The sequence below is a fragment of the Talpa europaea genome (genome assembly GCF_964194135.1).
Source record: "Talpa europaea genome assembly, chromosome: 2".
In the NCBI taxonomy this organism is placed as follows: domain Eukaryota; kingdom Metazoa; phylum Chordata; class Mammalia; order Eulipotyphla; family Talpidae; genus Talpa; species Talpa europaea.
Window position 1 is genome coordinate 95039623 of NC_140068.1, and position 26677 is coordinate 95066299.

At 41.8% G+C, this 26677-nt stretch overlaps 1 protein-coding gene across 1 annotated transcript in view; it reads left to right on the plus strand.

Annotated features, from left to right (window-relative positions):
- The window catches only part of FKBP5 (FKBP prolyl isomerase 5), a gene marked incomplete at its 5' end in the record, with an annotated part of 71287 nt that extends 50231 nt beyond the window's left edge, over positions 1–21056 (plus strand). Inside the window, 5 exons of the mRNA XM_084228953.1 lie at positions 1509–1599; positions 3976–4059; positions 15848–16033; positions 19395–19634; positions 20342–21056. Of these exons, the coding sequence (XP_084085079.1) occupies positions 1509–1599; positions 3976–4059; positions 15848–16033; positions 19395–19634; positions 20342–20449 (709 nt within the window). The 3' untranslated portion in view covers positions 20450–21056. The remainder of the gene's footprint in view (positions 1–1508; positions 1600–3975; positions 4060–15847; positions 16034–19394; positions 19635–20341) is intronic.
- Between the last annotated feature and the right edge of the window lie 5621 nt (positions 21057–26677).

Here is a 26677-nt window from a genome sequence, read left to right on the forward strand (position 1 = left end):
AGTTCTTTGGCCCCAGAGACAACTGGAGGTATCAGCATTGACCTGGTTTTGGCATCTTTCAACCTACAACCTAAATGTTTGTGTTCAATAAATTTGTTTAATGTCATTTTATTTATTAAAGGATAGTTTGGCTTGAAAAAGATGGGAATGTTATAGGAAAGCCCCGATATTGAACGGGTTGCCTGGCTGTGGGTCCTCACCCGCGCGCTTAAAAGGGACTTATTAATACTCCACTACAGGCACACACAAAAGTTTAATAAAAGGTTTATTTACAAGGGAAAAGGAAATAAGGAAAATGAACAACTCAGGGAGAAAATAGGGAAATAAAGTCTTTAATGCATCCTACCTGATCCGACGACCTGGAAACCCAAAAAGCACTCTCAGAGCTGGCAGGGTGCTGCGAGCTGGCGGAGAGCCAAAATAGGGGACCCCTCCAAAGCCCATGTGTCTGGCTTTATACCAACCTGGCTGCTTAACCCCACCCTCAGGTCCCAGCCACCTTCCCTTTGGTGGTGATGGGATTTGGAGTTCCCAGTGTCTCTGGCTTTGGGGGGGGTGGGGTGTGGAGTCCACAAAGCCTGTATGGAATTAGCTTTAGGACATCCTTTTCCCCCTAACAGGAACAGAATATATTCCAGTGAACACTTTCCTAATATGCTGGGGCATTGTTTCATACACTGGGAAAGCCATTGAACCAGACAGACAAAGCTCCACCAGAACTCCCTTTCTAGTAGATGTGTGCTTCTTACATGTCTTGGATTTGTTGAAGATCTTAAACGATCTGTAAAAATAAATTTATATATATATATCGTTATTTTATCTACTAAGTTTGGCTAAAAGGTATAGTGTTTTACAGTGTGCTCACTATAGAGCTGACTACATTTCTCTTGCCAAGGGTTTAGGGCTTGCTAAGGTTATTTTTTTAATCATATTTTTGCTATATCATTTGTGTTTCCTAGTGTACTTTTTTCAAGCTTGAAGAAATATTGTGAGAATGTATTTCCTTCCTGGTGTGTGAGCCTTCCCCTCCCATTTATCTGACTGGAAACGGTTCTCCTGGAATGACAGCATTTTAAAACTAAAAGCTTCTTAAAACATCCTCAGTGAACAGTGCCATCTTTTCTGTCTTGCTGATAAAGCTTAAGGGGAAGTTCTAATAGCCAACTAATGGCTGTTTTATAAAAAGAACTTAGCTATAAAATCCAGCAGAGAAAAAGGCAGTGACATTTAAAATCACATTAAGGAGGCTCTTCGAGGAGTACAGGTGTTGCCTTACATGTGAATGTGAAGGAGAAAAGAAAACAATCTAACCTGGTTTCCTAAAAACCCACAGCAGTGGTCCTTGGCACTCTCTCTTCTGGTTGACATCTGGTTTGTGTGCGGGGTCTCTGACGTGTGTAGTTTGCGTATGATGGCCCTATGCTGCTGTGACGCCTCAAAATACAGAAGAAAGTGCCTGGAAATACACCAATTCTTTTAAAGCTTTATGTTTTTACTCTCCATTTCAGATATGGTTTTGGAGAGGCAGGGAAGCCTAAATTTGGCATTGAACCTAATGCTGAGCTTATATATGAAGTTACACTTAAGAGCTTCGAAAAGGTGAGAAAATACCAACTTCTCTGAAATCACGGTAGATTCCTTCTCCATCGCGTCCTCTAAATCCGTCACTTATATTACATAAGGTGGTGTAGCTGGAGGGCACTTACTTTTGTGTTGTGCTTTTCATGACCAAGTTTGTCTCGTCTCTGACACTGCCTCTGGAGCACGGGGCCACTGATAGAGCACAGCTGATGTACCAGAGGGAGCTCAGTGTTCTTATTTGTTCCTCTGTGTCAGCCTTGCTTTTTTTTTTTTTTTTTTCCAACTTTTTTTGGGAAGAATCCAAGACTTGTTCCCTTATTTGTTCCTAGACTTGTTCTTTTTGTACTTTTTTTCCTGGGTTGAAGACAAAAAAGTTCACATTCTGCCAAGCAGCTCCTTGGGGGCGTGGGGCGCAGTTTTGCTGAACGGATTGTACCTTCTCTGGAGTAGTGAAGAGGCCTGTACTGTGGTTCCAAGTTATTATCCAAAACATGAGGCTTTGTGGGCCACCAGGCTCTGTGACAAGGGACACAAGCGACAGATCTAACCCTAGACCTTTTCTTTTCATACTTGTCCAAGTAGAAAAAAAGAGAGTTTGACAGTTGTCTTAGGGTCCAGAAGCGGCAGGCCTCCTTGAGCATATTTCTACCCCAGGCCACCTCTGGAGGCTCCTGGCAGCAGGTTCCCTGAACAAACACAAAGCATGTGCCTCATTAGGTATGCTGCCATGTCTAGCCAAGCCTCCTGTGCGTCAAAACCCCACTCTTCCCCGAGCACCCCCAGGACTGCATTTCACATGCCTTTTTTGTGTCCACAGTGCTGTCTCTGTGTCCTGTGCACTAATTTTGGACTGGAAACATGGCCATTTGTTTTATTAGACTCAGGAAGGAAATCCTTGTCCCATAGGCCTGTAACTTTGAACTAAGAAAGTGAGGGGAAAGATTGCTTTAGGATTCTCCCCCCACGGTGACCTTCCTGATTGTTACTCTCCCGCTTCACATTCCCCAAACATTTGCTCTTGTCCTGACCACCGCTTGTTGGCAGGTAACTTCTTCTGAAGGCTTGTTAGTACAGAACTGATCCTCCAATGCTGTGCGCAAATCAGAGTGTCTTTTATTGTGAAGGAGGAGAAAATAATCTGCAGCATATGGTTATCTCCACCTTTGGCTTCCCTACTTCCATTTTCCTTCCACAGACCAGTAGCCATTGCTCATTTAAGAGCATTCCTGCTGTGGATGCCACGAGGCACCTGTTGTCCTCCAGAAGCGTGTTCCATGCAACACTGCTTGGTGTGTCTAAAACCACGTGAAGGGGTGTGTTGTCAGGGGCAACATGATATAGTTCTCTGTCCCACAGTGTTGAGAATATATTTATATTCCTGAAAGACTGAATCCAATATAAACAAAAAAGCAAAAAGCCTTGTTACTAGATTTTGAAGTAATGGACTAAATTGTTAGGAATCAGCATAAAATTGCCAGAAAAACTAGTAACTCCCTCATTTTCACTTAAAAAAAAGAAGGGGGATGGGCTGTGACACCAGGAAGGCACCACTAATTGTTTTGTGAATAGAGTAAATTCTAGTGACTCACTTAAGCTTCATAATTCCTGGTAGAAAATAATAACACTGACAACTGTTTTTGTCACTTTCCCTGCAGGACCCTGATTGTCCTGTTGACTGTGATTCTTCTAAATCCCACAGTTCCCATGGAAAGAACAGTTGTCTCTGTCATCTTCTCTATAATGCTGGAGCCATGACACACATAATACAAATTAGCAGATGATCAGAAAGTCTTTTCTGGATGGCTCTGAAATGATATTTGTGCATCAGCTTTACCCTCCCAATTATGTTTTCCTTGGAAATTACCCGAGCATACATCTGCAAGTTGACATAGTGTGGCTTCTTTAGTCTGTCTGGTTGTTTTAGAGTGGAGAGACAAACACATGATCTGGCATTTTTAAAGTACTATATGAACATGCAGCTGTGACTTGACTACAGTAGTGTTCCCATTTTAGAGTTGAACAACCGAGGCTTGAGGAAAAACAAGTTGCTGAAATTATATTAATAGTTTAGTGGAGAAATTTGCAAAAGGTGTGAAGGGACCCTAGCTTTCATTGTGTGGCCTCACCTCAAATTCTAAAGGCACATTCTTGAACAGAGTTCAGTGGTTTCTGTTCCTCATGGTGTTTTTTACCTGCTGCTTCTCCTTGGGTAACAGGGGTCAAGCCAAAGCTTTGTCAGTTTCATGGAAAGGGAGTGGCAGCCTGGTGGGGGAATTGGTAGTGGCACATGCATTTGAAGTGTGGGTAGAAGTAGCTATTTGTCGTTCTTATGGGCATCAGGTGATGCTTTTTCCTTCTCTGTTTATCTAATCATTGTCACAAATTTGTACACAGGCCAAAGAATCCTGGGAGATGGATACCAAAGAAAAATTGGAGCAGGCTGCCATTGTCAAAGAGAAGGGAACTGTGTACTTTAAGGTGTGTGAGTCCTTGTACAATCCTTTCTGTCTCAGAGAATTTACTCAAGCGTCAATGAATTATGCTGATATTCCTTATTCTGATTTCTGTCAACACCCTCTGGGTAAGAAAAAGCCAGAATTTTTGCAAGTTTGTCATTTGTGGTATAACAAGTGGTGAGAAAGAACGAATTAATATGACAAAAGAATACAAATACTTTCTTTCCACGTTTTTCTCTGGATTGCAGACCTCCACAGCAGCAGACCAGGTCTGGCTTGTCCACCCACCACTGTATCACTCAAGGCCTAGAACATCTTACTTGGTACATGGTTGGCACTCAACAAGTATTTGCGGAATGAAACAAAGAATGAATAGAATAATTGTTAGCAAGTAATAGAATTCATAGGAGTTAGTTTCACATCATTTTCCCTTCCACTGTCTTGATGAAGCCACTAAGGCACATGACAGAAGGAAAGGGAACATGCACAGATTTCAAAAGAAACTGACAGGAAGAGAGGATTAATTTCTTCTAATGGCCAAGATGATCCCTGACACACTTGCTCTGGTGAGGCATCTTCAGAAATTCCTGAATGAAATTTATCATTGATTGCTTCTCAAAGCCCTTTCTTATAACATGGAGGAATGTATTATACCCTCACTTAAATCATAAACCCCCACATATAAGAAAAAAGAAACAGCATTTTTTTTTAAAGATTTATTTATTTATTTATACAAGCACTGGGTACAGTCAGAAGCGTGGGATGGTGAGAGAATTCACCAGAGCCAGAGCGGGGAGCAGAGCAGGCAGAAGGACCGAAGTACACTGCTGAGGGGAGCAGCGGCGGCAGGAGAGGTCTGCGCGCCATGTGGGACCCTCCTCTGGTGGCCGGGGAACAGCCGGCGATCGAACCGGCACTGCAGAGGCTGCGGGCAGCTTCGCAACCCAGCGCTCAACTGCTGCACCACCGGGGAGGCCCAGAAACAGCATTTTGTTCAGTTCTAATCAGAATGCTCTACCCTTTGTTTCCCTGAGCCTGATGTGTACCATTTCCAACTCAAGCAGAAAAGGCTTAATGAAGAAGAAAAAATGGGAGGTCTCAAGATTTTGTTTTCCCTTTTTCCTTCTTACCATTGCAGTCCATGAACTAAAGTTACATGACGTTTTATGGTCTAAAGCAATGGGGCAAGTCTTTATGGTGCATCTGCTGTTAGACATGCTATTGTGTTGACATCTTTTCTGGAGGGAGGAGAGGAAATGTTTAACCCACGCAAAACAACTGGAGAATTAAATAAGACTGTATAATTAACATACAATTATCACAACCAGAGGGCAACATGTATGGTTATTGTTTTTCAAACTTTGAGAGGAGACCCATTATTGGGATGTGAAATCAATTTATTGGAAGGATATTACATTATGAAGTAAGGATAAATTTCATTTCATATAACTTTTGTTCAGTTGTATATGAACAGGTATCAGATTTCTTACCATGGATTAAAGCTAAACAAATTTGAAATCTATTGATTTAAATAATATATAGCTAGGGCCTCCCCGGTGGCGCAGCGGTTGAGCGCTGGGTTGTGAAGCTGCCTGCAGCCTCTGCAACACAGGTTCGATCCCCGGCCACCGGGCGAGGGTCCCACATGGCGCACAGACCTCTCCTGCCATGCCCGCTGCTCCTCTCAGCAGTGTACTTAGTCAGTCTGCCTGTTCTGCTCTGCTCTCCACTCTGGCTCTGGTGAATTCTCTCACCCTCCCTTGTTTCTGACTGTACCTAGTGCTTATATAAATAAATAAAATAAAATTTTAATATAAATAAATAATATATAGCTATATCTATATTTTTATAATTATGATGGTTTTTAAAAGAATTTATGGTTCACCAGAAAGCATTGGGGTATAGTGGAATAAGCTTCGAGTTGGGAATTGGAAAGGCTGGACTAAATTATGGCTCAAATGATTTAAGTCATTTAAGGGTCCAAAGAGGTTATTTTTCATGTAAAAGTGTGAGGGAGTTAATAATCTCCAATTTTCTTCCCAGCTCTAAAATTCTGTGAGTTTCTAAACTCTCAAGCCTAAGTTTGATTCTTTTTTAAATTCTAATTTAAGTATGGTGAATACTTCTGAACCAGTCAAGTAGGTTCTGGGTTATTTGTACACTAGAATAAAAAAAAAAGTTTCTGTAAAATACCGTAAGACCATAGGTCCTGTAGACTATTCCCTTTACTCTGGGGATCCATCAGTTTCTAAATGTATTTTTTTATATTTCCCCAAAACTTCTAAATAGAATTTAAACAGCTGGGGGGAGGTTGAGGCTTTTTGGCACTTGACTAACATTATATCCACTCAATAGAAGAAAACAGACCAGCTTTTCAGAAGCTCTTAATTTGTTGCTGATGACTCAGAACTTCGGGGAACATTATTGGTAATATAGCTGCATCTTGACTATATAGAGGGGTACAGATGACCAGGTCTTGAATATATATGTAGAGAGAGGGAGGGATGACCAGAATTCGTGCTCAGTAGCAGAAAGCAGTGTTAAGTGTACAAATACTTACCCTTGTTGCTTATTAGCATCACAACTGCAACAGTGATTTGTGTGTATCATAAGTTAGGAAACCTCTTAAAGTTAACTGATCTTTGGATAAAATCTGAATCAGCATTTGCACATATGGAACATATTATTTTTTTAACATGCAGTTTGAGAGACAAAATCTTTCAAAACATTAGTCCATTGAGGGAAAATTAATGAAAGGTTCAAAACCACTGACCTAAGACTTTTCTCCCAGAATGTCTCTGAACATTTTGTACTACTAAAAACTTCCCTGGAGGCACCTTCATAATTATAGGTAAGAGATCCCAGTTGTGATCCTAGTTTTAGCTATAAGACTTCAAAATAGTTCCCTATTTTGTAGAGAGCTTCCTGCACACGTTTTCTTTTCAGATTTCAGGGAAGGTTTCAGTCTGCAGCACTGCCCTCCTGGGCCCCATCTTCTCAAGGTGTTTGACTTGGCATATTCTGCGCGTAAGAGTCCAGATGTGTAGGTGAGAGCAGAGATGGGGAGAAATAAAAATCTACACCTCGTGCCAACTATACACGGGCACTCCATTTTTATTAACTTGTAGGTTTGGTTTATATCTAAGCGGGTAAATCCCCTTTGTAGGGTGGAATTGTGCTCAGGTTTTTTGGGTTTTTTTAAGAGATTTATTTCCTTATGCATATAAGAACTGGGGTACAGGCCAGAGGTTGGGGGAGTGGTGGTGAGAGGAGTCACCAGAGACAGAATGGAGAGCAGAACAGGCGGATCTACTGAAATACACTGCCGAGGGGAGCAGGGGCAAGACAGAGGAGGTCTGCTGTGCCATGTGGGTTGCTCCCTGGTTGCCCATAGCTTCATAGCTTGGTAGTGCTGAGACTTAACCCCTTGCGCCACCAGGGAGACCCTGTGCTCAGCTTTTAAATGGAAATGATTTTGCTATTTAGACTGTAAACACATGTCAACTTCTAAATACTAGAAAGAAGAAAGGTAGAAGAGGCTCTTCATTTGACTCTGAAAATAATTGTTTTTTCCACCCCACCCCCCAAAATAAATAATTATTAAGCACAAATTTTCTGCAGAACAAGAGCACTCACACACCTGGTTACTGTTTTTCTTTTCTGACTTGGAGACAGAATGGTAAGTCTGCGGGGAACTGCAGTGATGTGGGGCTCCTGCGCCCCCTTGTGCTCCTTATGAAAAAGGCTTTTTTAAGGCTTTTATTTAAGAGACATCTCTCAACCGCTGAATCAACAAACCAGGCTTTGCTGTGTTTTGACCACCTTGTTTAACCAAAAAAAAACAATGATGTGATTTAGAAACAAATCACCTGTAATTTTAGGATTTTAGGTTAAAAAAAAAAAAACTCATAAGAAGAATCCACTCTGCCTTTTTTCTCCTTCCTTCATCCTTTTAGTTACGGGTCTTCTCAGTATTGGCACTTTAGACATTTGGGGCTGTCTAATTGTTTGCTCTGGGGGGCTGTCCTGTGTATTGTATATTTAGCAACATCTCTAGCCTCTGCCAGTAGCACATACATTCCCTCTAGCCGTGACAACTAAAAATGACTCTAAACATTGCCAGGTATTCCCAGGAGGGTAGTGAGTGCAAAATCGCACCCCCACCCCCCCACCCCCCCACCTCCGCCTACCATTAAGAATTCCTTTTAGTACATCAGCAGAGGGGCACCACCAAACAAAGACCTTTGTTCATTAAAGTTAAAATCTAAATAAAGTTGGCCTCCCTGGTGGTGCAAGGGGTAAGTCTCAGCACTACGAAGCTATTTGCAGGCACTGCAGCATGAGTTCCATCCCCAGCCAGGGAGGTGACCCACATGGCGCAGCAGACCTCTCCTGACTCACCCGCTGCTCCCCTCAGCAGTGTATTTCAGTCATTCCGCCTGTTCTGCTCCCCGCTCTGTCTCTGGTGACTCCTCACAACCACTCACCCAACCTCTGGCCTACACCCCAGTTCTTGTATGCATAAATAAATAAATCTTTTTAAAAATCTAAAGTTATATATGATATCTATGTAAGAACTTTCAGGTTCATTTAAATTTCAAAAAGAAATTTAAATACTCTACAGTGTAAAGGAACTAAGAACACTTTAGAGTTTTATGGATTCAGTTCCAGGGCACCATAATACAGCAAATACCACATAAAGCAGCTACACAAATTTTTTGGTTTCTCAATGCATATGAAAGTTACATTTACACTACAGTCTAGTAAGTGTGTAATGCCATTTTATCTGAAAACAAAACAACGTATATACCTTAATTTTAAAATATTGCTAAAAATACTAGTCATTTTCTGGGCCTTCAGCAAGTTGCAGTCATTTTGCTGGCAGAGGGTCTGACTGATCAGGGTGGAGGTGGCAAAAGGTCAGGGTGACTGGCAATTTCTTCAAAATAAGACAATGAAGTATGCTCCGTTGATTAACTCTTCCTTTCTTGAAAGATTCTCTATTATCATGCCACATGGTGTGATAGCATTTTACACATAGCAGAATTTCTTTCACAACTGGAGTAGATCTTCTCAAATGCTGCTACTGCTTTATCAACTAAAGTTTACGTACTATTCTAAATCTTTTACTGTCATTTCAACAGTATTCACAGAATCATCACCAGAAGTAGACTCCATCTCAATAAATAAACCATTTTCTTTGCCGATACATAAGAAGAAACTCCTCATCCCTTCAAGATGTATCACAAAATGGCAGCAATTAGCCACATCTTGAGGCTCCATCTCTAAATCTAGTTCTCTTGCATTTTCCTCCCCCACTGAATTCTTGAACCCCTCAGTCATTCATGAGGGTTAGACTCAACTTCTTTCAAATTTCTATTAATACTGACATTTTGACTCATGAGTGACACATTATTAATGGCATTTAAAAGGTTGGATCCTTTCCAGATTTATAATTTACTTTACTCAGGCTATCAGAGGAATCCCTATAGCAGCCAATAGCAAAATGTATTTCTAAAATAATAAGACTTGAAAGAGGAAATTACTCCTTGATCCATGGGCTCCTGGATGGATGTTGTGATAGCAGGTAAGGAAACAACTTAATGCCCTCACACATCTCCATCAGAGCTCTTGGGTGACCAGTAATGAGCAGTAATACTTTCAAAGGAATTTTTTTTTTTCTCAGAGTAGACCTCAGCTGTGGATTCCCCAGCAACCCTTGTTCTCCAGATTTTGCTTGGTGCCCAGTATTGCTGCTCTGCTGGTCAAGCTAAAATGTAGAGGCAGGCAGGGGGCCTCTCACCAGGACAAAAGTCTTGGTATGAGGATATCTGCTGAAAACAGCACGCAGACATTATGGCCAGATTAGCATAACCAGCTAGACCACCTTGACAGGAAGTCAAGTGTAAACAGGGACTAGAGGATAGGATGTTTTGAACAGAGCAACAATGGAGCCCCCCCAGGCAACAGCCCCTATTCACTCCCCCCTACCTTGTGCCAGGCTAGTGTGCACCCACAGTACACACCCCCACCACGCACATTCCTCCATGAACTTGCCTACCTTCCATGAATCTGATATCAAATAAATGTGAGATTGGCCATGGGGAAGGTGCTGCATCTCTCCAGACATGTGAGCCCCTCTAGGTCAGTCTCTCTCTCTCTCACTCACTACTTGGACTTTGAGTTGTTTTTCCTCTGTCCTCCCAACACTGCCATCCTGCTAGGCAACACTCAGCAGTGGGCATAAAATACTCACTAAACCATGTTGTAAACAGATGTGCTGTCATTCAGCCTTTGTTCTTACATTTGTGGAGCACAGGCAGAGTGGGATTAGCAAATTCTTTTTTTTTTAATAGAGGCATGTTTTATTTATTTGTTTGTTTGTTTGTTTTGTTTATACATGCACTGGGTACAGTCAGAAGCGCGGGAGGGTGAGAGAATTCACCAGAGCCAGAGCAGGGAGCAGAGCAGGCAGACCGACAAAATACACTGCTGAGGGGAGCAGCGGGCAGCAGGAGAGGTCTGCGCGCCATGTGGGACCCTCCTCCGGTGGTGGGGAGCAGCCGGGGATCGAACCGGCGCCGCAGGGACTGCGGGCAGCTTCGCAACCCAGCGCTCAACCGCTGTGCCACCGGGGAGGCCCGGGATTAGCAAATTCTTAAGGGCCCTAAGTTTTTTGTAATGGCACATGAGCTTTAGCATCAATTTCAAGTCATCAGCTGCATCAGCCCCTAGCTAGAGAGTCAGCCTGTCCTTGAAGCTTTGAAGTCAGGCATTGCCTTCTCCTCTCTAGCTATGAAAATCCCAGTGGCATCTTCTTCAGTAGAGGGCTGTTTTCTCTACCTTGAAAATCTGTGTAGGGTAGCCTCTTTCATCAGTGCTCTTGGCTAGATCTGGATAACTTGCTGCAGCTTCTACATCAGTACTTGCTCCTTCAGCTTGCACTTTCATGTTATGGAGACTGTTTCATTCAAACTTTGCTTCTGCAGCTTCTGCAGCTCTCTCGTTTGGCTTGAGGGACTGTTGTGGCTGGTTTGATCTTCTATCCAGAGCACTAAAACTTTCACCATATTATCAGTAAGGTCTTTCTTTTTCTTATCATTCATGTGTTAGCTGGAGTAGCACTTTCAATTTCCTTCACAAACTTCTCCTTTGCATTCACAGCTTGGCCAACTTTGGCACAAGTAGCCTGGCTTTCAGCATACCTCAACTTCTGACATGCCTTCCACACTAAACGTAATCATTTCTAGCTATAACATTAAAGTGGAAAAAAGTGCAGCTCTTCATTTGTAGTGTTACTTATTGGCCTGACTTCAATATTGTTGTGTCTCAGAGACCAGGGAGGCTCAAGGTGATGGAGAGAGACAGGGAAATGGGTTGATGGAGCAGTTAGAACACATGCAACATTCATCAATTAAGTTGCCATTTTATATGAGTGCAATATGTGGCACCCCAAAACACCTACAATAGTAACATCAAAGACCACTGAACACAGATCACCATAACACAGTAATAATTTGTAAGTTTCAAATATTGCAAGAATTACCAAAATTAATCAAAATTTGTTAGTTTTAAATATTGCAAGATTGACATGGAGAGAACAAATAAGCACATGCTGTTGGAAGAAATGTTGCTGAGAGGCTTGCTGCAAACCTTCAATTTGTAAAAAGCAAAATGAAGAACCCACAATATATGCAATATGCAATAAAACAAGGTATGCCTGTATTGTGGACTTTTTTTTTAAGAACCCATAGTCTTCTACCATTCTGATTATTCAGAATTTAGCGAAATGATAAAGTCTGGATCTTTGTCTTCCCTGGCTCTCTTTTCTTTCCCTATGACAACGTATTAGGAGTCATAATGGTTAACAGGTACATTAAGGAGGAGAAGGAGGAGGGGAAAAAGGAAGAAGAAACTAAACATACCAGGGAAAATGTCCTTCTTATCTCAACCAAATAAAATGTGCCTTTTAAGGTACACTAGAATCAGGGTCTTATGAGCGCTCATCTAAAGCTAGTCACCTCCCAAGAGCCCCATCCATTGTCATCACACTGAAGGTAGGGTTTCAACATAGGAGTTGGGAAGGAAGGGAGACACAGTTCAATCCATAGCAAGTATAAGAAGAATCTCAGCATTTATTATGAAAGGGGCTGGTTTCATATTGTGTTAATTTTTTCATAATTTTTTTTATTTAAGGTAATATTGATAGCCTCAGTTTTACAGTCAGATTTCCAGGATTTGTTTTCATTTGGCTTTGTCTGACCCTGTTTTGTTTCTCTGTATTCCACCTATGAGCAGAAACCAACCAGTAGCTGTCTTTCTCTGTCCCGTTTATTTTGCTTAGCATAATCCCCTCCAGTTCTACCCATTTTGTTGTAAATGGAAGATTTCACCTTTTTTAAATAGCTGTATTGTGTTCCATTATGTATCTATACCACATTTTCTTAATCCACCCATCTGTCCTTGGGCACTTAGGTTGTTTCCATAACATGGTTATTGTTAACAGGGCTACAGTGAACATATATGTCCAAGAGTGCATATAGCCCTTTGAATTAGTGTTTTTACATTCTTCAGGTAGATGCCTAGGAGTGGAATTACTGGGTCATACGGTAGAACTATTTTAAATATTTTAAGAAATCTCCATACTGTTTTCCATAGAGACTAGACCAGTCTACATTCCCGCCAACATTGGTTGAGGGCTTCTTTTTTTATCCTTATCCTTACTAACTTGTTATTTATGGAGTTTTTGATATGGGCTGTTCTCACAGGTGTAAGATGGGTCTGATTTGCATTTCCCTGATGATAAATGGTGATAAGCAGTTTTTCATGTAGCTGTAGGCTGCCATCTGCCATGTCTTCAGACAAGTGTATTTAAGTCCTCTCCCATTTTTTTGATTGGGTTATTTCTTTTTGTTGAACTGTATGAGTTGCTTTTTTTTTTTTTTAAAGATTTATTTATTTATGCATACAAGAGCTGGGGTACAGGCCAGAGATACAGGGGGTGAGAGGATTCACCAGAGACAGTGGGGAATAGAACAGGCAGATTGACTGAAGTACACTGCTGAGGTGAGCAGCTGGTGAGTCAGGAGAGGTCTGCTGCGCCATGTGGGTTGCTCCCTGGCCGGCCGGGGATCGAACTCATGCTGCAGAGGCTGTGGATTGCTTCATAGTATGGTGCTTAACCCCTTGCGCCACCAGGGAGGCCCTGTTTGTTTTTTTTTTTTAAATCTTGGAACTTTAGCCCCTTGTCAGAGAGGTATGTGCAAATATTTTCTTCCATTAAGTAGGATGTCTTTTTATTTTAATAATAGCTTCTTTTGCTTTGCAGCAACTTTTTAGTTTGATGTAGTCCCAGTTTATCTTTGCTTCTGTTTCTTGCCATTCAAGTCAAGTCCCCAAATACATCAAGATCCATGTCATGGAATGTTTTACCTATGTTTTCTATGTATTATGCTTTCAGGTCTTAACATCCAGGTCTTTAATCCATTTTGAGTTCATTTTTGTATATAGTGTGAGATAGTGATCTAGTTTTTCTTTTGCATGTGGCTGTCCATTTTCCCCATACCATCTGCTGAAAGACTTTCCTTTCTTGAGTGTATACTTGTAGCTCCTTTGTCATACGTTAGCTATCCGTATAGCTGTGAGTTTATTTCTGGACTCTCAAATCTATTCCGTTGGTCTGTGTGTCTGTTTTTATTCCAATATCATTCTGTTTGGATTACTATAAGTTTGACATCTGGGAGTGTGACACCTCTACTCTTCCTGTTTTTGTAATGATTACCGTGGCTACTCAGGGTCTTTTGTGATTCCATATAAATTTTGGTAATGTTTGTTCTGTTTCTTTGACAATGCCATTGAAGCTTGGACAGGATTTGCATTGAATCTGTACACTACTTTGGGTAAAATGAACATTTTGACAGTGCTAATTCTTTCAATCCATGAATAGGGAATATCTTCCCATTCCCTTGTGTCCCCTATTTATTTTAACAGTGTCTTATAGTTTTCACTGTACAGGTAGTTCACCTATCATGTACAATAGGTGAAAGAATCCAAATTGGAAAAGAAGTGACTTCTTCTTGTAGAAGACATGATAATATACGTAGGAAACTCTGACTCCACTATAAAACAATAAATCAGCAGCTTACAAAATCAGTCTACAAAATCAGTCTACAAAATCAGTCTACAAAAAAATCAGTTGCATTCCTATATGCAAAAAAAACTAAAGGAGAAAGAAATCAAGAAAATGATTCCCTTTACTATCACATCAAAAAGTATCAAATACCTGTTTGCATATCCTTCAGATAATCACAAATTTCTGAGGCAAAGAGGGTAACAGACTTTGACTTTGGTTCCCTTCATAACACCTCAGAATCCTATCGAACTACCTTTAAGTCTTCCCTTTCCTAAACAAGTCACTTGTGAAGAGGGATATTCAGGCAGGTGTAGGATAAAGCTTTGCCCTCTGTGCCATCCTGGTCACCAAAAGTCTACATCTCTAATTGTGGAGCTCATTTGTATGCCAACCATTGAACTCCTTTGATAGAAATATTCTCTTAGACCTAGACCTGCCCTGATTTTTTTTTTCTTCTTACTCAGTCATTGGTTGAGGGTCGGAGTGTAGGTGGGAGGCAAAACTCAACCTTGAGATGTGTGCACTGTCCTGATGGGTCAGTGTAGTAACATGATCTAACCGTGGTCGTTCGTCAAACATTAATGTCCTTATGGGTCTGGCTACAAGTCTAGCGTGTAGTAGGATGTGTCTGTCATTTGTTTCCCAACTTACATTCACCATCTGTACAAGATTCCTTACCAGGACTCCCCTTTTATTTGTGTATTTATCAATTACGATTTTTTCTTTCATTCAATCTAAAATGGCACTGAACACATTGTCTCAGTCGCAAAATTTCTTTTATAGAGCATGTATATAATTAATTCATGTGAATTACTTACACAATTGTTATTAACAATTGGCAGAATTCTAACCAAGGAAGAGAGTAAGTATAAGATTAAGAGGCAGATTTGTCTCATGTAGTTAGGTGACTGACCCTTGTGTGTGTTTTATGCTGTTAATGTGGGGTGCTGCTATTCAGCTAAGTCTGTTTCCATTGTCTGTAGATCAGAGGTCAGCAAACTGCAGGCTATTTTTGTAAATGAGGTTCTACTAGGACATAGCCAAGAATCCGTTTACTTAAAGATTGTCTGTAGCTGTTCTGGCACTGCCGATGACACTTTGCAACAAGTATTGCTTTAGCCTGCGAAGCCTAAAATATTCATTGTCTGCCCCTTAACAGAAAAGGTTTGCCAAGCTCTGGTTTAGATAACTAAGATTTGCTGTGTTTGGAACTGGTGCTTGCCAGAGTGTGGTGTCTACTAGTGCATGAGTGATAGTCAGGAGACAAGGAAACAGTAATTTCCCTTCAAGTACACGAGGGGCGTGGTCCGAAATTACTTGCCAACCTTTAGAAAGTCATCAATACTAGCATCACGGAACGTAACCCGTAACCCAAAAGCCCTGACGCCCTCCCCTGAAAAGGATGAGATGAGATGGCAAATGCTGGGGAACAGCATGGTCTATAGAGCACTTCCTGCACCAGCCCAGAGGTCGCTGGGATGTGAAAGAATGGGTGAGATGCCTGCATAGCCACCTCCTGACAACAGAAAGAAATGATCAAATATCCTGGCTAGTGTGAAGAGGATGGTCATTTTGAGGATTTGGTTTTCCAAGGGACGGCTGTGATTACATACACTTCTCCTATACCCACTGCAGGTGCTCACGCAACAACTAACTTAAACCATCATCTTTCTCCTAGGGAGGCAAGTACCTGCAGGCAGTGATTCAGTATGGAAAGATAGTATCCTGGTTGGAGATGGAATATGGCCTATCAGAAAAGGAATCGAAAGCTTCTGAGTCATTTCTGCTCGCTGCCTTCCTGAACCTGGCCATGTGCTACCTGAAGCTTCGAGAATACACCAAAGCTGTCGAATGCTGTGATAAGGTAAAGTGTCTGCCTGTGAGATGAACTTGAGTATTTGCGATATTCTAGGGTTTTTTCTCCTTCTCATACTTGGCCTTCTTTCGTTTCCTCTCAGCTAATGGTGAGAGGGTTGTTCGTGTTGCTTTATTTTACTTGTTCGGGGTTGTTTCTCAGTATGAATTGGGAAATTCAGTAAGATTTTGATTACAGTCAGACTTTCTGATTCCTAGACTATCAATAATAATACAATAGGAATTAAGGTTTTAATAAAATCAAACAATTTTCATCCATGACCTTTCTTAAAGCCATTTTATATCAGATTAGACATCTGATTCCTCAATTTAATAAGAGCAGATTTAACTTAGACCTTTCTGGGTGCAGACTACAGCTGCCCACGAGGAGATATAAAAGTCAATTTTTCTTATAATTATCTTTATTCACTGATTGACGATACACATAATTTAGAGGACCCACAGATTATCAGCCGCCCTCTCCCTTTTTTACATTGTGTTGTCGGTACTATTGCTGGGTGGTACTGACACTGGTGCTCAGTGATAGTGGGTTGTATGACCCTCATATTCATGCACAAGCCAAGGTAACTATCATGTAAAGTACCTGGTCTTAGAGTGAACAAGAGTATATTACACCTTGAGAGGGAAGCTAATAATTAGATATATCTTAAAGGGACCACATAAAAACAACTATTTTATAAATTGTTGAAAAGATTTGAGTTTTAAGATTGATTTATGTATATTAGTATGTTCCCTGCCATGTTATGCTAAACTTGTGAGACCATGTTATGCTAAACTGAGAAAGGGATGGCATTGTTAATTGCATTTATAAAACTTTGTGCCTTTTATTTATTTATTTATACAAGCATTGGGTATAGTCAGAAGTGCGGGAGGGTTGAGAGAATTCACCAGAGACAGAGCAGAGAGCAGAGCAGGCAGATTGATGAAGTACACTGCTGAGGGGAGCAGCGGGCAGCAGGAGAGGTCTGTGCGCCATGTGGGGCCCTCACCTGGCAGCCGGGGATTGAACTGACGCTGCAGAGGGTGTGGGCAGCTTCGCAGCCCAGCACTAAACCGCTGTGCCACAGGGAGGCCCAACTTTGTGCCTTTTTTAAAAATTTATTTTTATTCACTTATGCATATAAGAATTGGGGTGTAGGCCAGGGGTGTGCCAGGGGTGACAGGATTCACCAGAGACAGTGGGGAGCAGAACAAGCAGACTGACTGAAATACACTGCTGAGGGGCGCAGCGGGAGAGACAGGAGAGGTCTGCTGCGCCATGTGGGTCACCTCCATGTAGGTCACCTCCGTGGCTGGGGATCAAATTCATGCCACAGTGGCTGGCGATAGCTTGATAGAGTGAGACTTAACCCCTGTGCTACCAGGGAGACCCAACTTCGTGCTTTTTTAAGATAAAAGTAGTATGAAGTCATTCAAAATTCAAACATTGTCTATTCATAAAATCCCCTCTGACCCACTGTCCCAAGACCACAGATATACATTTCACAGCTTCCTTCCACCTTTTTTCTACATAGAGTAACATGTGTATTTATTTCTTAAATGAGAGTGTAGAGATTTGGATAAATTGTTGTATAAAACAGTGACATCTCTCTGCATCTTTTCAGTCCATCATCTAATGCACCTTCATTCTCTTTGAAATTCTCATGGAGCTATCACATACGTCTTAACTGATCCTCTCTGCTAGACTTTCAGGGTTTTGATGTTACAAATCATGTGACATCTCTCTTTACATAAATTTGCCGAAGTATAAATACTAAGTCAATACAATAGTCAAAGACAGGACTATTTTAATACATTAAAGTTTTAAATCTTTTTTTTTAAGATATTTTATTTATGCATACAAGAACTGAGGTGTAGGCCAAAGGTGCCTGAGGGGGTGAGAGGATTCACCAGATACAGAGTGGGGAACAGAACAGACAGACTGACTGAAATTACACTGCTGACGGGAGCAGCAGGTGAGACAGGAGAGGTCTGCTGCACCATGTGGGTAGCTCCCTGCCCAGGGATCGAACTCATGCTGCAGTAGCTACAGACAGCTTCACAGTGCTGACGCTTAATCCCTTGTGCCACCAAGGAGGCCCTAAAGTTTTAAATCTTAACACATTTTTATATTACCAGATTTTTTTCCTCTCATTTTATTGGCCACAAAGAATTATTTTCTTTTTTTTTTTTAAGATTTATTTATTTATTTATACAAGCACTGGGTACAGTCAGAAGCATGGGAGGGTGAGAGAATTCACCAGAGCCAGAGTGGGGAGCAGAGCAGGCAGACTGATGAAGTACACTGCTGAGGGGAGCAGCAGGCGGCAGGAGAGGTCTGTCACACCATGTGGGACCCTCCCCTGGAGGCCGGGGATCGAACCGGCGCTGCAGAGGCTGCGGGCAGCTTCTCAACCCAGCGCTCAACCGCTGCGCCGCCGGGGAGGCCCTATTTTCATTTTTATTGTTTACCATTTGTGTTTATTCTGTGAATTGCCTGGTCACGTCCTCCAAGCAGATTAATGGTCTGTTGGCTGAGATGTGCATTCTCAGTGCTTCCACGTTGACAAGGGAGCCAGGTCTCACTTGTCTTTTAATTTTGTTCACAGCATCTTTTTCTGTTAAAAAAAATTAATATTTACATAGCCAAATCTGTCTTTTCCTTTCTAATTAGAAAGATTCTTCCCACTCTAAGATTATAAAAATAACCCTGTTTGGCACCTACAAAATTTACTCCAACTAGGTTTGCTTTTAAAAAATAATAATAACCTTTTCATATTCTGGGGTGTGTTTTTTTTTTTTTGGCATGTAAATTTGTGTGGGCTGGAGTTTATTTTTGTGCTTGATATGAGTAAGAATTTAACTCTTATTTGCTACGTGGATAGCCGGTATCTCAACCCCATTTATTACAAAGTTAATTATTTCCCTCACCACCTTCATTATTGCTAAATCTTATAATATACATACATATGAATCTTGTATTTTTCACTGACCTATTTGTCCACAGAATAGTAAACAAACTTTTAACTGCAATGTTTTTTTTTTCCCTCTGATAAGGCTAGTGCCCTCACGTTATTTTTAATTTTCTTAGCCATTCTTGGGCATTTACTTCTTCTACTTAACTTTAAAATGAACTTCTCAAGAATCCCCTCCCAAATCCCCTTGGGATCTTTTCAGAAAATTATTAATAGTGAAATTAATTTGTGTTTTGATCAGTAGCCTGTAATTAACTTAAGCCCCGTATCTATTCAGTATACCTTTTCCTAATCCCTAGGCTAGAGAACTTCAGTAAGTTAATTAAATGACTGAATTTCTTTAAAATTCCCACAGGTTGTGTTTGTCTTTTTAAAATATAGACCCTCTATTTGCAGGCCCTTGGACTGGACAGCGCCAACGAGAAGGGCCTGTACCGGAGGGGAGAAGCCCAGCTGCTCATGAATGAGTTTGAGTCAGCCAAGGGCGACTTTGAGAAGGTGTTGGAAGTAAATCCACAGAACAAGGCGGCGAGACTGCAGATCTCCATGTGCCAGAAAAAGGCCAAGGAACACAATGAGCGGGACCGCAGGATATACGCCAACATGTTCAAGAAGTTTGCAGAGCAGGATGCAAAGGTACGAGCATCAGATCAAGAACTCTCCTGTCCTCTTTGATTTTTGATCAAAGATGGTTAAGCCTAGGATGTTGGGCGGGCAGACAATGTGAGAGATCCGAGGAAAGGGGAAATGACTTCCTATCTGGCCTGAGGCTGGTTTGGTTCTAGAGGTAGCACAGGGCTACTCCATGCATGCAGACACATCCTCAGGAGGCCCCAGCACGTCCATGCAAGAGTTGTAAGGAAGGTAATTCCCTGTGGGTGTACAAAAGCTTTTATCATTTTTTTTTTTTTGAAAATTACAAACACACCAGGTGTTTTTCAGATAATACTTCCCTGCTGAGACTTTGATTTCCCCAGAAAATGGACTATAAGGAGGCAGCTCCACCATCACGCCCTTTACTTAGAGATTCAGGAACCAGCCTCACTATGTGCAGGAGAGAGCTGTCTGGAAGGAAGTCTGCCTCCTCTGGTCCCGAGCGCTTTCTTCACGCCAACCCTCTTGTCACATGGACTTGATGATTAAACAGCCTTCCCCTGTAGCCAGCTCATCATTTTAACCAAAGTGCTAGCTCCCGCTCCAGCTATTGGCAGCACAGTTCTGACTCACCCAGCCCTTGCAGCGCACTCTCGCTTTAGACCTGAGCTGTCTCGAGGCGCCAGGAACTAATCAAACACGTCACTTCTTTTTTCGCTAATCCGCTTGATCTCTCATTTCTTCCTCAGGAAGAGGCCAGTAAAGCAATGGGCAAGAAGGCTGTAGAAGGGATCGCCAATGAAAAAGAAACAGGAAGTCAAGCAATGGAAGAAGAGAAAGCTGGAGGCCGAGTATGACACCACGCCAAGGAGGGAAGAGTCCTAACTCGGCCCCTCCTCCTTGGGCTTTCACCCAACTCAGGACTAAATGGTGTTTAATGTCAAGTTTGTTATAGTCTATGTGATTCTGGAAGCAAATGGTAAAATGAGTAGCTTCCAAAAAAAAAAAAAAAAAAAAAAACCCCACCACCCTGCTGCTGCCCAGTGCCCTCCGGAGAGGGTGGCATGGGGCCACTCCAGAGAGAGAGAACCCACATGGCTGTAACGTGGGAGATTGAACCAACAGCGTAGGTCCTGCTCATTCAAGTTCCTGTCAACTCTCGATAACTAATTCAGGGTCCCTTGAGATATCCTAACAATTTGAGGCCATTGTGCGGGTTTTACATTTGATTGAACCCTGATTGCATAGCACGATAGAAACCTAACAATAAATGCTTAATGAGTTTCTCCTTCCTTACGCTTGGCCTGAGGAAAGGGGATGTTGTGTTTTTTTAAATGCCTGGAGTGCTATGAATGCAACCTATTGCATTTTTAACCAACAGAACCCACAGTAGAGAGGTGTGGTATCCCATCAGGCCACAGCAGCGTCACAGACTTGAAAGCCAGAACCTCAGAGGCCACTTGCTTGCTGACTTAGCCGCCTCCTTGTTGAGTGCGTTTTGCCCACACCCAGCCTGTCCCTGGGGGAGGAATTCTGTCATTCCTGAAACACTCCAGCGGTGAGCATGAGCAGCAGGGGGTCCTGGATTAACTTGCCCTGTTCTGGATGAAGTTCTGAGATGCTGGAATGATGTGAAAAAAGCAGTCAGAATTGTGCTTTTTTCCTCTCCTCTCATGAGTTGAGCACAGTCCTGCCTGCTGGCACTGCTACTCGTCAGTATCATGTCCCACTCTAACCCTTGCTAATAAGAACTTAGCCCTGTTAGGATATCTCTAACCTGGAGTGGATTTATTTACACATCCATTTAGAATCAATGCAGCTTTTGAAAAAATTTGGTCATCTTTTTAAAAGTACTGGCCCATGGCATATAAAGTGGTTTATGGAACTTTATTTACACTCCTATCATGCAAAACAAAAGCAGAATTTTTAACTACTAGGTAGCTTAATTTTAAAAAACAAAATCTTTGAGGTTGAAAAAAATAAGTAGTTCATATTTACCTTAAGGGTTTCACTGGCAGGTTTGACACACCATAGTTTTCTTTCCCTGCACTCATAGCTTCTTCATTCTGGTGTGAGTTATGAAAAAAGAATTGAAACATCTTCCCATGCAGGTACAGCTCACCTAAGATCTCCAGTACTTGGGCATTGAATTTGGGAAAGTCTTAAATACGTAGATTTAGTTGAAGTCTAGTTTCTTACGGGTAAACGAGATTAAGCCTGACTCTCTAGTTCCACCGCCTAAGAAATAAATACTCATGGGGCTGCCTTTGGCAACCCAAGGAAACATTTGCTTCATCCTGAAACATCTCACTTTTTTAAATCCTAAAGAACACTGGCAATTATATTTTAGATTAGTCTTTATTTTTATGGTGGTTTTAACATAACACTTTCATTGTTAGGTTAGGACCTGCATTAAAACCTGAAAATATAGTCATTTCCTTTTATAGCAGTTTTCTCTTCCATGAAACAAATGGAATTAAGTTGTATGCTTCTCCTTTTATGATAACTAAACTCCTTTTAATTTCCTTACTTACACTTTTGTCTTTGTTCATGAGATTTCTAAAGGCCCCAATCTTGCCTCAGAGATATGAAAAGCAAAAGTTGATTTTGCGTCTTTGTTTAAGTGTTTAGTATTTGTGGCTCAGTTGACTGGCACGTGATTCCATTGAGACCAAGACTGAGATTTGATCCTAAAAAGGCTACTTAGCTTTTTGTAGGTAACAAACAAAACTATTCCAAAAATTAGATTATCCCCAAAACTGTGTCCCAAATGTGTGTTATGGGTCACGGTGGGGGGGGACAGGCAAGAATGTGTGGAGGGGGAGGATGTGTGAGTGGCTCTGAGCAAAGGATCGTGAGGTCCCCATCACCACTCAAAGAAAAAGCTTCATGTGCTCATGCATCAAATTCAGTACTCCTCAACAATTTGTCTAGAAATCAGATGTCTTGTGAACCATCTTAGAGACTGCACGAGTGGTGAGGCAGCATATGATGAATTAAAAACAAAGTCTTATTTTTTAATTCCAGATGCACTTTTCTTGTGTTCCTTAAATAAATTTAAAAAAAACAAAAACATGATTTTCCATTGTTCTTGGCTTTGCTTAATAATCTTCAGGGCTATTTAAGGTTATTTTCATTGGAAGACTATGGTGGAGATCAAGTTGAAGAAATGAGACACCAGAAAATTGGCAAGAGACACTTTTATCCACTCATGACTCATGTACCCTGAGAAATCAGCATTGGGCTGAAGGTAGTGGACAAGCCACCTTTGTTCAAGTGAACCACATAATCCGAAAAACAAGAGGATTTTGTTTTTCATTAACCAATGAACTGTCCACCATTTTAATTGATTGTGAGGGGGGTCTAATTTGGGAAGTGAAGAGATTTAATTGTGCCCTTTAATAAACATGCAAAATAGAAGTAAGCATCTCAGGTGATGTTTGTCTTAAGTATACATTTCCTCTTTCTCATGTAACATATCTCACCCGATATTCATGGTTTCACATTCTGAAGGTGTAAAGAGTTGACGTCACTACACCTTGAATCCTGATTCACGCTGGAAGAGAAAGGGGTGAGGGGCGGGCGGTGGTGTACAGACAGGTCAATGCAGGCCCCGGCCACCTTTATTCCCTCTGAATTCCTTCCTCTCTGGTTCTCATTTATACTTTGTCCTTTGCTGTTAAATTATTTGGGAGTGAAATCAAATAATGCCCTTTTTTTGCATGTTTTCCTAAGCAAATAATGATTACACTAGGGATCTTGAGGATGAGCCAGAGAAAGTTTCCTGGCTGTAAGTGAGCTGAGTAATTCGAGGCAGTAATTCGAAGCATCCCGCACATGCTTCACAGCACAGGAAGTATCGGGAAGCCCTTTATTCAAACTTAATAACCTTATTTTTTTTTTTAAGTTTATTTATGCAAGCACTGGGTACAGTCAGAAGCGCGGGAGAGAGAGAATTCACCAGAGCCAGAGTGGGGAACAGAACAGGCAGACTGACGAAGTACACTGCTGAGGGGAGCAGCAGGCGGCAGGAGAGGTCTGTGCGCCGGTGGCCGGGGAGCAGCCGGGGATCGAACCGGCGCTGCAGAGGCTGCGGGCAGCTTCGCAACCCAGCGCTCAACCGCTGCGCCACCAGGGAGGCCCAACTTAATAACCTTTTTAGCAGGATTTTGAACTCCCCTTAGTTGGTATTCTCTGAGACTAGCCACCCTAGAGACTGTCACCAACATGGGTGACAAAATAGGTTAAGTTTGAGCTAGTCAATCTGAAAACTCAGATTCTCTACCCAGCTGTATATATTTTTCATTAACTGGGTACTACAGAATTGAATAGTAGTGAATGACAAGTTTTCCATATAAGAATACTTCCTCATGGCTTGAAAGTTTCTGGGTACCCTCAGTGTTTCCCTTCCTGTTTTTCTCGCTAACATATCTGACAAATTTCTTTGGGTGGCAGGGGAAGGGCATACACAAACCACAGTAATTTTAGCATTCTATTTGCCTAATTATGTCTTGATATATAATGACATATAATCTGCATGCATGTCCTTAATGATATATATATGTCATAAGAAAAGGAATATCGCTGAATGTAACTCCCAAGGCAACCTTTGAGAGTATCCTGCTGCAGCTAACTGCTACCTATCAATGGCACAGCTCAAGTGCAGTTTATAGATGACCAAGGTCCAGAGGGGTTCCCTGGATCCTTGAAGAACCAACAATGGGTAGTGGGCCTCTCTGGTGGTACAAAGTGTTAATAAGCACAGCGCAGTGAAGCTGTCTGAAGCCTCTGCAGCACGAGTTCGGTGCTCAGCCAGCCAGGGAGCTACTCACATGGCGCAGTAGACCTCTCCTGTCTCACCTACTGCTTCTGTCAGCAGTGTATTTCACAATCTGCCTGTTCTGTTGCCCACTCTGTCTCTGATGAACCCTCTTACCCCCTGCACCTCTGGCCCATACCCCAGTTCTTTTATGAATAAATAAATCTTAAAAAAAAAAAAATGAGTAGGACCCAGAATGGCTCCTGGTCATCTGGTCACCTAATGCCCTTACACACTGAGTGTAAGTAACTGGCATGTAGTAAATGCTTAAGAGTTATAACCAGGGCCTCCCCAGTGGTGTAGCGGTTGAGCACTGGGTTGCGAAGCTGCCCGCAGCCTCTGCGGCGCCGGTTCGATCCCCGGCTGCCGGGTGAGTGTCCTGCATGGCGCGCAGACCTCTCCTGCCGCCCGCTGCTCCCCTCAGCGGTGTGCTTCCATCCTTCTGCCAGCTCTGCTCCCCGCTCTGGCTCTGATGGATTCTCTCGCTCTCCCGCGCTTCTGACTGTACCCAGTGCATGTATAAATAAATAAATAAATAGATAGATAAATAAATAAATAAATAAATAAATAAATAAATCTTAAAAAAAAAAAAGAGTTATAACCAGTGGCTGCAGGGTAGTGCTTCTGCGTGCTGATCTTAGCAGCTGGTGTCTACCCTGTCCTGTCAGTGCCTAGCAAGTCACTGAAGATTTTGCTGCTCGCCCTTGAGTATGTTAAAAAAGTGAGGTCTGTTAAAAAAGAGAGAGGGGAAGAAGAAAAGAGATTTAAGAGGAGAACCACGAGAGAGGAGAGCGCTGCGAGAGGAGCAGAGAGAAGGCCAGGGAAGGTAGAAAGACAGGGAAAAGGAAAAGAGAAGGAAAAGGAAACATAAAGAAGCAAACGCTAGCGTCAAGTTGTCAAGCCCCTCATTTCAATCCTCAGCCCTTCTCTTTTCGTGCCTCCGAATCCCGCGGGTCTGGACACAGAAGATTTCAATAACTTGTACCTTTTTTTCTCCTTTATTTTTCACCGCTCCCTTTTCAGAAGCCAGACAGTCACGGCAATATTCAAAAACAAGTGTGTACATGGGTAAAATTAGAGTGTGACTGCAAATGCCTGCGTGAAGGCTCAGAAATGATATCCAAAGGTACTAAGTTTACCCCCCAAGCTGGTCCTCCGCGTAGAGACAGCCTGCAAAAAATAAAAAACAGCAAGCCCTAACGGAGCAGGAGAATCTGATTTCCAAAGTTACCACACTACTAAGTTCAAGTGTCCAGTTTTCAGCAACAAAAACTACGGGCATACAAAGAAACACGCAGGTTTGGCCCCATTCAAGTAGAAGCGTGGTGTCCACTCCACGAAAAAATATTTAAAGCAAACTTTTAACTGTGTCCTAAAAAACAATTCTGGAGCTGGAAATTGTAATTGAAATAAATTCACTACACAGATGCAAAGACAGATGGAACAGGCAAAAAAAAAAAAAAGAAAAATCAAGTGAACTTGAAGGTAGGACAATGAAAATTACTGAGGCTGAAGAACAGGAAAAAATTTTAAGTGAACAGAGTCTAGAGGACCTGTAAGGTGCCTACATGCATTGTGGGAGCCCCAGGAGATGAGAAAGGGGAAGAAAATATATTTGAAGGAATAGTCATTGAATATTTTCCTAAATTTGGTGAAACACAAGACTATAAATTTCCAAGAAAGTCAGTGAACTCTAAGATGAGCCCAAAGAGATCCACATTGACACACATAAACTTTCAAAAGACAAACCTTAAAAGAAAACAAGAAAGAAGGAAATCGCATAGAAGGGACCCTCAATAAGATTATGAGCATATTTCTCATCAGAAATTTTGGATGGAGGCCTCCCTGGTGTCACAGGGGTTAAAGTGTCAGCGCTATCAAGCTAGCACCAGCCTCTGTGGCAAGAGTTCGATCCCCAGCCAGTGAGGTGACCCTTATGGCACAGCAGACCTCTCCTGTCTCACCCGCCGCTCCCCTCAGCAGTGTATTTCAGTCAATCCACCTGTTCTGCTCCCCACTCTGTCTCTGGTGAATCCTCTCACCCCCAGCACCTCTGGCCTACACCCCAGTTCTTGTATGCATAAATAAATAAATCTCTTTAAAAAAACTATATAAAGAAATAAACATCTCAACAAAGGTAAATACCCAGTCAATAATAAAAGTTGGTATTTTTGAAACAATGCTTTGTAACTGTACTTGTTTACCATATTATTTAAGACCAAATATAGTAAGAGAAAAAGTAGTAATGTAAAAGTCTGTACTGTTG